This window comes from Monodelphis domestica, chromosome 2 (assembly GCF_027887165.1).
Source record: "Monodelphis domestica isolate mMonDom1 chromosome 2, mMonDom1.pri, whole genome shotgun sequence".
NCBI lineage: Eukaryota > Metazoa > Chordata > Mammalia > Didelphimorphia > Didelphidae > Monodelphis > Monodelphis domestica.
In genome coordinates, this window is record NC_077228.1 from 463,537,313 (window position 1) to 463,549,761 (window position 12,449).

The window sequence follows — 12,449 nt, forward strand, 5'->3', positions numbered from 1 at the left end:
ATAGGGTTAATGTCCTCTTTTTCATTTATGATCTTACATTTTTCATTTTTAATGTAGATAATTTGATTTTTCTTTATTTTTCTGATCAAATCACTCAATGATTTATTGATTTTTTCAATTTATTAGTTCAATTTAATCTCTCCTTTCATTTTCAGGATTTATAACTAGGTTTTTAATTGGGGATTATTAATTTGTTCTTTTTTTAGTGTTTTAATTGTATGCCAATTTATTGAACTACTCCTTCCCTGTTTCACTGATGTAAATATGTAGAGATATAAATTGTCCATGAATTACTGCTTTGACTGCATCCCAAAAATTTTGGTATGTTGTTTCCTCATTCCTCTTAATAAAATTGTGAGTTTCTTTTATAATTTGTTCTTTGACTTACTCATTCTTTAATATAAGATTATTTGGTTTCCAATTAATTTTTAATCTTTTTGTTTCCTTCAGAATTTTATTCAGTATAATTTTATACAATTATAGTCTGAAATTGATGAATTTAATATATCTGCTCTTATGCATTTTATATCCTATTCTATGAAAAATTTTTGTGAAGTTACTGATTAGAAAAAAGCATATTCTTTTCTATTCCCTTTTTCTCCAGAGATCTATCACATCTAATTTTTCTAAAATTATATTAGACTCCTTAATGTCTTTGTTCTTTAATTTTTGGTTTGATTTATCTATCTCTGAGAAAAGGAAGGTCAATATCCCCTACTAATATGATTTATATTCTATTTCCTCTTGTAACACGTAGTTTCTCCCTTAAGAATTTAGATGGTAAGTAATTTGGTGCACATATATTTAATACTGATAATATTTCAGAATCTATTTTTATTTTAATCAATATGTAACTTTCCTTCCTTACTTTTGTTAATTAGATCAATTTTTCACTTTTGCTTTCTAAGATTATAATTGCTACTCCAGCTTTTTAAAAATTTTAGTGGAAGCATAGTAGATTTTACTCTAGCCATTTACCTTCCCTCTCTATGTTCTAAATGTAAACAAAATATTGTGAGATTCTCACTTTTAATTTATCCAGTTTTCTTCTTCCATTCTATGGGTGGGTTCATCTCATTCACATTCATTGTTACGATGACTAACTTTGTGTTTCCTTCCATTTTACTTTTTCATCCATTTATCCTTCTTTTCATCTTTAAGAATTTCTACTAACAAATAGTTTTACTTCTGTTTACCCACCTCTTAAAGTTCTCCCTTTCCATTGTCTGTTCCTCCTTTTTTTTGTTCTCCCTTCCCTTCTAACTTCCATAATGGGTAAGATAGATTTCTATAAGTAATAGAGTGTAGATCTTATTCTTGCCAAGTGTATTATTCTTTCTTATGCCTTGATTAAAAAAATCCTCCCATTAAATTCAACTTACTCTTTGCTTTCTGCCTATAAATACTCCAATTCATTGCCCTAATACTGAAAAAGTTCTCAAGTAGTTTCAGTTCCATAAGTACCTTAGGGACTTCACATATCATAGATAGCTTAAGCATCTTAGTTATCACCTTCTGTCAATTTAACTCCATTGTTTTCCTTGATTAATTTAATCATATTAATTTAAAAATATATTTCTTGTACTATAAAAATCATAAGTAATCTAGTTACCACTTTCCATGAGGAGATATGATACCTTTAAGGCCACTGATTACCTTGAGGTTTTTTCTGCTTACCATTTTCTGTGTCTTTTGAGAGTCAAAATTAATAATTAGATTTTCTTTTTAGCCTGGCCATTTTTTCATGAATGCCTAGAATTCATCTATTTCATTAAATGTTCATTTCTTCCCCTGAAGTATTGAGCTCAGTTTTTCTGGATCGGTGATTTGTTGTTAGTAGGCCTATATATATTTTTTCTTTTTTTTTTTGCCCTGTGGAATATCATATTCCTTGCCTTTTGATCCTTTAATATAGAAGCTGGTAGATCCTATATTATCCTGAATGAGGTTCCACCAGTTTTAATTTTGTTTTTCTGACTTTTTGAAGTATTTACTCCTTGGCTTTGTAGTTCTGGATTTTGGAATAATATTCTTAGGATTTTTAAAATTAAGATTTCTTTTTGAGAGTGATTTATGATTTTTTTAAATTTCTAATTTCCTCTATTATTCTATAATATCAGGGTAGTTTTACCTGATAATGTCTTTCATTACAGTATCCACATTCATTTTTTTATTGTGGCTTTAAGGTCTTCTAATTATTCTTAGAATATTTCTCTTGAATTTATTTTCCATGCCATTATTTCATTACAATGAAAGATTTCAGATTTTCTTCTATTTTTAAATTCTTTTGAATTTGTTTTATTTCATGCTGTCTCATAAAGTTGTTAGTTTAACATTTGTCAAATTTTAATTTTTAGGAAGTCATTTTCTTCTTTGAGGCTTTGTACTTCTTTTCTTAGGATGTTATTTTCCTCTTGAAGTATTGTATTTTCTTCTTTAGGAAACTGTTTTCTTTAGTAAGTTTTGGATCTGTAAAGATTAAACTAAATCTTCCCTGATTGTGAAAATGAAATTAATGAACTCTCCCCTGATTTGTGAAGATTAAATTAACTCCCCTGCCCATTTTTAGATTTAATCACCAAAAGTGTAAACATCCCACTTAATGATTGAGTGGGGGAGATCTGTGACCCACATGTACAATAGTGGATGACAAATCAGAATCAAATTGACTGCTCACTGGGCAGTCCTAAGCAAAACTTCAACTGTAATTGTTAGACATAAAAATGAAGTTACAGGAAGTGATGCAAAAAAGTGTCTTTAAAAAGGAGTTACAACTTCCTGTGGCGAGATCTTTGGAGAGATCTTTGGAGGGTTTTTGAGTTCTTCATGTTTAGGACTTCTATCTTCATCTTCTTTGAAGTTCTGAGTTTGATTAAGAGGTTGGTGAAGAATTTGCTGACTGGACCTGAGACCTTTCCTAGTGACACTGTCCTCAAATCTCTCCCTTTGAACTGACATGTGGTGAGTGAAAAGTGCTCACTCCTTTCCTGGATTTACTTAAGAGACTAGCCTCAGAAGAGACATATCCTCTTGAGAGAGGCTTCCTGCCTCCCCAGGTCCTCAGCTCAAGGCCAAAGCTTCTCCAGCTAAGGACTAAACTCCCCTATCTGTGTTTGAGCCAGGGGTTGGAGTAAAATACTTAGTGCATGGGCTAGATATCTTACCCTATCCTCTCTCTGATTACTTACTTCTCCCTATATATATATTGTAAATAAATTGTTAAATAAATCTCTTTGGAATTTCATAAAATTTCTGGTGATCCTTGAATAATTCAGTCCAACCTTTTTTATAGAAAAAAAAAAACCTTTATCCCCCTTATAGTTCTAAGCCATTAATTTTTTAAAAACATTTTCTTTTTTAATCTTTTTAAAAATTCCTTATTATTTGTTTTTATTTCATTTTAAAAGAGCCTTTCCACTTATTTATGATAGGCTTATTTTTTTTTTGTATATTTTCTTGAGTCTTCAAATGTTTTCATTTTTGTATTGCTGTCCTCTTCTGAGATTATATTTTAATCATATCTCTTCTTTCTAGCATTAGGCTTATTCTCTGACTTTTTCTCATTTTAGACATTATCTTTTCCATTGACTTTGCCTATATTCTGAAGCTTAACTCTGTTCCTGGGGAAAGAATCCTGTCCTATATTTTGACTGTGCCTGGACTTGACTTAACTCTCCTGGTCTCAGATTAAGCATTCAGCAGAGACAACCTGGGTGTTCTACTATATGAAGGTTTGTAGGTTGTTGGTTCAGCTGGTTTGAGTTGGGTTCTACTTAATTCTACCAAGACTACAACTTGTTGGGCTGAGTTCCTCAAACTGTTGCGTGTAGTAGGTGATACCATACCTCTGTTCTGGCTGGACTGTGGAGGGCAACTTTTCTCTCCATGCTACTTGTTCTTTTATTATATTGATTTTCCACTTATCCTGCTGAGGTAGGATTGAACCAGTTGTGCTCTTTACCTTGCCTTTTTTATTTTATCACATCCAAGTTCTGCTGAGCTGGAACCAGCCAGCTTTTCTCTTTTCCCTGCTGCCTGAACTGTATTTTGTCCAAGATCCACTGAGGCTTCTTCAATACTCTCTCCTGAGTACCCCACTGAGATGGGTCCTCCTTGCTGCCTCTCCACATTTGTCTGGGCTGGAATACTGCTCTTCTGTTTTTTTCTGCTGCTCTAATATTCATTTTGAGTTCTTCGGTGGTTGTTTGGACAGTGGTTGGCAGAATTCAGTTATTGATTGCTTGTTTGCTATCTTGCCTGTTCACATCAGTATTTTCTAACTCTGTTGGCTAGGTCTTTAGGCTCAATGCCACCACCAAGAATCAAAATGTTCAATTCGTTATAATATTTAACATGTTTATTTTAAGCAATCAAAACTATCAAATTATTACAGCTATGTGAGGTATGTGTTGAATGTGTATTGATTCGTTGGGGACCCTGTCATAAAACTACTTGGATAAGGGGAACAGAATATGGAAATGAAAGGGTGAGTCACCACTAGGGAAGAGTTTATCTCTTACATTTTCATAAGTTGAAATAAATAGGCAATCTAATAGCTTCTTTCTTTAATTAATTATTGTGGGTAAAAGGAAATTAAACTCAAGTATTTCCCTTATGTTTGAGATATTAGTGTTAATATCTTTTAAATTTCACCACTAAGCTCAGATATTCTCATTCTAGTTATGTCTTTGATTATAATTTTCCAAATTTCTATGGTGTACCAGAATTTCTATGTAATACCTACTTCCTGTGATATAGTTTGTGTGAGTGTGTCTGTGTGTGTCTTTGTGTGTCTGTATATGCATAAATTCAGTGGGGAAGCGTTGTTGGAAATTATTTTTAAAACCAAAAAGTAATCCATAATTAATCTTTTTGAGTAACATTAATGTTTTTTTATAAAAGTTTTGTAAACAGATACCATGTTCTTGTTTTTCAAATTTTATTATTTAGTAGTTATTTATCAAAGTTAAGTGCTTTTTCTCTTCTTCAAGGGAGAATACTTACAAATGAGCAAATATAAGATGATAAAAGTGTTTGTTTTTCCTTTTCTCCTCTTATAGATTAGAAATAAATTATAATGCTAAATTCACAGAAGATCAGTATTTTGTTATCCACATTCCCAAACACCTCCTACATGTAGTTGCAGAATACATTATGCAAAATAGGCTCCTTTATTAATCTATTGTGTTGTATCTGTTATGAAAACTTAAAAGATTTGAAGTAAAAATATCAATATGTTTAAGTAAAGAACAACAGAATATTTGTCTTAATTGATTAAAAAGGATAGCAGCATCTGGAGAACTATTTTAAAAGTATAATATACCACCCTTCCTCCGATCTTTAATAAAACTACAAAGTCTTTTGTTTCAATAAATAAAGAAAAAATTGAAACTCTTTCTGTTAATGAGTCACTGCTTATGTTGATAGTGGATTATCATATTAATAATGCTAATTTTAAGCATGTAATAAGTAAAATATTCCCATGAGACATTTATTAACCAAGAAAAAGTGTTGGCAAAAAGTTAAATGTTCCTTTTTTTTGGAAGGGGGGGAGCAGCTAACTTCCATGAAAAAACTTGATTAAAAGACTCAAATCCTTCTGTTAGCTATACTGAACCCCTAAAGCAATTTAGGAATTTGTTTCTTACAGACAATTAATCACATGCAGGCATGCCAGATGAGAACTATTGATTGCCCTTTTCCAGACTAGTGGCATTCAGACAGTAGACAGACAAATGCCCTAAGCAAGGGGGAGAATCTTTCTGCTGCTGCCTAGTGTAGCTTTTAATTGTTCTTTACAAATGTGCATGGCATTTTGCTGTTAATCTTTAGTTGAGCACTCATTCCTTTCTAACCCAGTTATATGTGAGCATGTTACATTTTTCATTACCTTCACTCCAAGGTCCTTCATGAGTTCAATCTCAAAATTCACAACATCGTATGGCAGCCGAAACTGAGGAATTTCACTTGTACTAAGATAAAGAAAAATTTGTGAAACAATTACCAATCATAAAGAAATGACAAAATGTCTTTATCGATCAACATTAAAGACCTAAAGACCTATTTGAGAGCATTTACTGTTTTACAAGGGCATTTTTCACATCATTTAATGAGTGCCAAAGACAGTTCAAATTAGTATTCACACAGAAAAACTTTCACTGGCCTAGAGCAGTTAGTTATAAGGAGAAAGTGATATGTGATGGAAATGATGTAAGTAGCTAGAAACAAAGGCTAGGGGAGAGCTAATGGTTAAGAATCACTTAAAATTTTAATCTAATCAAATATGCTATATATTTTGTTTGTCAATTTTGTGTATACTTATGTGCCCACATGAACACATATACATATACACACTTTATACTCACAAATAAATATGATATATGGTGGTATATTTTGCCCCTACAAAACTAAAACACCCTGTAAGAATGAAATACAGAATCCAATTACTAACATCTTTTATAAATATTAGTCTGCTCAAATACTAATCTCTAGTTTTTTCATTATTACTCTGCTTAAAGAATTATGTCATGTTGCATGTATTCCATAGAATAATTTTAATAGGGAACCAATCTTCCACTATGAAAGCTTCAAACTGTCTCCAAAGGTTTACACAATGATAAGGTAATTGTACCTGACATCGATACTTCCTGCCTACACTAAAATCACAAAGCCTTTGGGCATGGAACTAACATTTTAATTGCACAATATTTTTTTTGCATAAGGTAAAGGCAAAGTAACTTTTAAATGTCTTTAGAAATTTAATTTACTATGCCAAAGAGAATAAGGAATTTCATGAACTTCTAGTAAATGAATGCCCTAAAAAAATTAATGAAATTTCCTTTTATACAAATGAAAACTATGCTATTCAGTAGCTATGTAATCTTGAATAAGCCACTTAACCTTTTCCTCAGTTCCTTCTTATTTATATTGACAGTATTGTATACAAAAAAAAAAAACCTTAGGGAAAAAATTACATCATTTTATGTGGTTACAACAAAATATAGTAGGAAATAATAGAAAGTATAATTCAAAATAATGAGAAATGGCAATTCTAACAAATATAAAGGAGCCAATCTACTAATGTCCATTTGAGAGATTTATATGCATCTACATATATGTACATAGATGCATATATATATACACTAATTACAAAACATGTGAAACAAATTAAGAATTAGAGAGGTAGCAAATGTCTATGGCTAATCTGTTACAATATAACCCAAAGAAAATTACTACCTAAATTAATTAGTAGTTTTCATGTTATGCCAATTAGATAAGCAGGACCAATAGAATTAGCTAAAATAAAAATAATAAATTATTTGGAAAAAAATCTATATGAAGGCAAATCTCAAGGCAAACGAAAAATATTGGAATGAAACAAAAAACATGTACAGTTTTCACTATACTATAAAGCTCTATTTATTTCATTTGTTTGATAATGGTTTAAGAATAGGAAAGTAGGTCATTGGAATAGATTACACAGGGAAGCATCAGAAACCACTGAATTTAATAAACAAGTGGTCAATAAAACCTAAATTATCTGGGGAATACCTTTCTATCAAGAATTGCTGGGAAAACTGGAAAGGAGTCTGGCAAAAATTACATCTGAAACAATTTCTTATACTTGGAACTATAATAGCTTTAATAAATTCACAATAGCTATATTTCCTGAATATAAAACAATTAATAAAATATATAAAATGAATAATACTACATAAGTGAAATTAATTAATTTAAATACTAATAAAATCATAAGATAATTAGGTCAGGTTTCTCTAACACATTTCTAATTGGTGAATTCTTAAATAAATAAAGGATAGAAGGAACCATAAAAAGTATGATAAATAATGTCGTTTACAAGAAATTAAAAATCTTTCATATAAATATAATTAATGAAACTTGGGTAAGAAAGGAAGTTTTCAACTGGAGAAAAAATAAAACCTTTGATTCAAATAATTCTGAAAAGTGCTATAATTGGGATATTCTATCTATTCTTTCTATTTCTCTCCAATAAAAATGATTTTTAGAATTAATAAGCTTAATGAAGCAAAGCCAATCCAAAAATAAGTTATTTTTGAAAATATCCACTTCTGTTCCATCACCTTTCTGTCAAGAGGTGAGAGTCATATCTCATACTTCATCTTTTGGAGTTATATGGTCATTGCTGTAATCAGAGCAGTTAATCCTTCATAAGATATTTGTCTTTATAATACTATATATTCCTAGTTCTCAATTCTTTTGTAATTTCAAACAAATACTCTGAGGTTCCTCTCTATTTGTCACTTTTATCACTTCATATGTCACATTAATATTCCATTAGATTAATATATAATTTTCCTGATCCATCCCCAAGTAATGAGCACCCTAATAGACCCAGTTCTTTGCTATAATACACAATGAACATTTTTGTACACGAAGGTGAGGTCACCTCTAGTTTTCTTTGACACTGTGGGATATAAATTAGGGATGATTTAACTGGATCAAAGGTGGATATAATTATTCACATTTGGGGGATAATTCCAAAATGCTTTTCAGAATGGCTTGACCAATTCGTAGTTATTTCAGGAAAGTAAGAACATGCTTCTCTTGTGTAAGCTCATATCGAACTGTTCCTATTTTCCATTTTTTACCATGTCATCAATCTGATTGGTATAAATATACTTACTTTGCATTTTCATATTACTATTATTGATTTAATTAATTTTACCTACAGTTGTTAATATTTTACTTTTCATCTTTTTGAGCACTGCATGTTTATATCCTTTGACATATATTGATTTGGGAATGGATCTTTTGTTTTATGTATTGGAATCAGATACCAATATATTTTGGTTATCATACAATAATCAAATAAATTTGTTGTAATATTTTAATTTGTTAACAGTTTTCTTTTCATTTAAATTTCAATGTTTACATAAACATTTCAATTTTGTATAAGTAGTATTGTCTATTTTATACCCATGTTGCTTTGAGTCCCTTGCCTTGACTGGTCAAGAATTCTTCCATGACTAATTGTGATGGGTATATAATTCCCATTTCTATAACATATTTAGATTGGGTTCTTTTATAAGTTTGCATATTCATTTGGAACTTATTGTGTTATATATCAGATATTTGTATAAACCTAATTTCTGCCTAGACTACTTTTAATTTTCACACATGATTAGGTTGTATAGTGTTTCCTTTCCTGAGGAATAATTGCCATGCTTTATCCAATACCCTATTATTAATATGACAATTATTTCAAATTTCTATTACTATTATTAATTAAATAATACAGATTAGTTTTCAGGAAAACTGCTTTGTAGCATAATTTGGGATCAAAAACATTTAAAAAATTCTGTCTCACATTTTGACATCAAGAAATAACTTAAGAATTTATTAATTTAAAAAAATTTCCCATAATTTTCTGTATCTTTTACTCATCAGGATTAATCTGGTTGTTAATTACTTTTAAAAAATCTATTAAAAATTCATTGATAGTTTGCATACTATAGTAGTGATTAAATAAATTTATGGAATATTGTAAGGTTTGTTTTAGAATGGCTTAATGTCAGCAATTGACATCTATGTCATTATTTAAATTATCTGTTTCTATAATAAGAGTTTTATAATTATACTTCTATAAGCCCTCTTTGTTGACTCCAAAATATTTGATATATTTTGCAGTTACTGTGAATGTGATTTTCCACTCCACTCCATCATTCCTACTGTGATTCATTGGTTAATATACAGGAACACTGGTGATTTGTATGGGATTAATTTATATGCTAAGACTTTGGTAAACTAATTATTTTAATTAATTTTAGTTGAATCTTTACAGTTTTCTAAACATGTTATTGGATCATCTATAAAATATTTTTCTTTCCTTTTTCCCTTATGTTTACTACATCAATTTCTTATCTTAATTCTGTAGTAAGCATTAATAGAGTATTAAAAAAACAGTAGTGATAATAAACATCTATTTTACCCCAGATTGTATTGGAACATCCTCTTGTGTTTTTACATATAATGCTTGTTCTAGGTTTTTGAGTGAAATTAGTTAAAATAATAATAATAGCCAATTTATACTAATGCTTTTAAATATTTTAGCATATTTTACAAGTTATTTTGTATGATTATTGATATAATAATGTGACTTATAATTTTGTTTTTATTATGATCTATTATCTTTATTTTTCCTTAATATTGGGTTAACTGTATTTATGACATAATTTAACCTTGTCAAAGTGTTTAATCGTTATAATGTATATTTATAATCTCCTTGCTAATAGTTTATTCAATATTTTTACATCAATATTCACTAGACATATTGACATAGAGCTTAATTTCCCTGATTTAGTTATTCCTGGTTTAGGTATCAACATTACATTTGTTTGAATGAAGGAATATTATTGTTTTTATTTTGTGCAAATAATTAATTAAGTAATAGAATACATTTTACTTTAATGTTTTATGAACTTCACTTGAAAATCCCACTGTATCTTTTTTAAAAATTGGATGATACTCCATGGCACATGCAATATAAAGTTCTGTTATTATTTTTAATTCTTAATTCCTCTTATTGTTAATTTCTTCATTTTATATTTTTGTATTTTTGAGCAATTTTTGTAATATTTATGTAAATTTTGTGCAAATATTCATATTATTTAAGTTCTCAGTTTTGGTATAGTTTTTAATAGTTCATTTTTGCTTTGAATTTTTTTTTCATTTTTAATGATGATCATTTTTTTTTGCTCTTTCAAAAAATCAGATCAAGTCTCAATGTTATTGACTGGGTCAATTCTATTTCAGTTGTGTTAATATTTCATTCATAAAATTTATTTTTTTATTTCTTTATCATTTTCATTCACTACTTTTCTAGAATTTCCCCTAATTTTATATTTAATTAATCAATTTGTCCTTTCTCTTTTTTGTTGTTGCAACCTTTAATAATATACATTTTCTCTTATTGACTATTTTGGCAAAATAAAAAAATTCTGATATATGAACCCATGGTTGCAATTTAAGCTTATGAAACAATTATTTCTGTAATTTGACATTAGATCCAGTGATTATTTAGGATTAGCTTGCCCTCAAATTTGAATCATTTCTTCAAATTATTTTTTGTTGATTACTTTATTCCTTTATGGCCAACAAAGAATATTCTCAATATTACTATTTTCTTTATTTGTTTAGTGTTCTAGAAAGCAGTAAATTTTTGCAGAGGTGTCATGCACACTCATCTGATGATTACAGAGCTATATTGAATTTCATTTTCTAAAGTTATATTCAGGTCCTTAAATTCTTTACTGATTATATTTTTTCACAATGTATTTATTTTTGAAAGGGGGATACTTAGAGACCACCATGTACTAGAATTTATCAGTTTTCCTTTATACTTTATCAACATTTACTTCAAGTATTTAGACATTATGCCATTTGGTGTGTATTGTGCATATACATGCAAATAAACATGCACATATAAACAATATATATTATATTATACTCCATTATATTGATGTCTATATACAATAAAAATACATGTCTATGAGCACATAAATGCATGTGAACATAAAGACAAATAATGCAAATACTATATAGGACAATTATACCTAAATATTTTGGAGTATTTGTGTATATTGTATAATAATTATATCTACATTAGATATAATCTCTCTATAAGTAGATATAGCTATAGATAGATAGATAGATAGATAGATAGATAGATAGATAGATAGATAGATAGATAGATAGAAAGAAAACACTTGGTCTTGTAGTTTAAGCTATTTTCAGTTATAAGCCTTTACCTTTTACTCTTCCAGGGATATAATATTCTACAATTTTCTCTCACTTATAGTCATAATTGTCAGGTCTTGTGGGTTCTCTGGAAATTTTTCATTTTGGCTGTTTTAGGTATCTTCTTCTTTTACCTGGACATTCTACATTTTGCCTATGGAATTTATGGGGGATTTCATTTATTTGGGAGTACTTTTCATGAGTTAACTGCAGGATTCTTTTTATTTTTTCCTTTCTGGTTCCTATAGACTTGAGAAATTGGATTTGGAAAGTTTCCCCATCTTGAAATAGCACTTAGAAGTATTTAATCATGTACATCATGGTTTTTATTGTTCTTATGTATTAATAAGAATCCAGAGCAGCTTGTTTTCTAAATAATATCATTTGACCTAATTAATGATGAGGACTAAGATAACACCAGATAGTTCTATATATGCTTGAAAACTTGTTATATGATTCACTGCTTTAAGGGACATTTGATCTGCTGATATAATTCTTTGAAAAATACTTAATGGGACTTTGATATTTTAGGTTTAAGAAAATTAATCTTTCCTGATCTTCCTGTGCTCCTTTGACAAATGTAGATTTTGTTGAAAGGGATCTACCACTGTTGCAAAAGTAACTCCTTCTTTATAAAGGAAGGGTGATAATTAACTTTAAAATTATTGAAG

At 29.2% G+C, this 12,449-nt stretch overlaps 1 protein-coding gene across 1 annotated transcript in view; it reads right to left on the reverse strand.

Moving 5' to 3' along the window:
• Window positions 1-12,449, reverse strand: part of DPYD (dihydropyrimidine dehydrogenase) — a 1,041,936-nt gene that overhangs the window by 723,555 nt on the left and 305,932 nt on the right. The window contains exon 7 of the mRNA XM_007485012.3: window positions 5,891-5,972. Coding sequence (XP_007485074.2) covers window positions 5,891-5,972 — 82 coding nt within the window. The remainder of the gene's footprint in view (window positions 1-5,890; window positions 5,973-12,449) is intronic.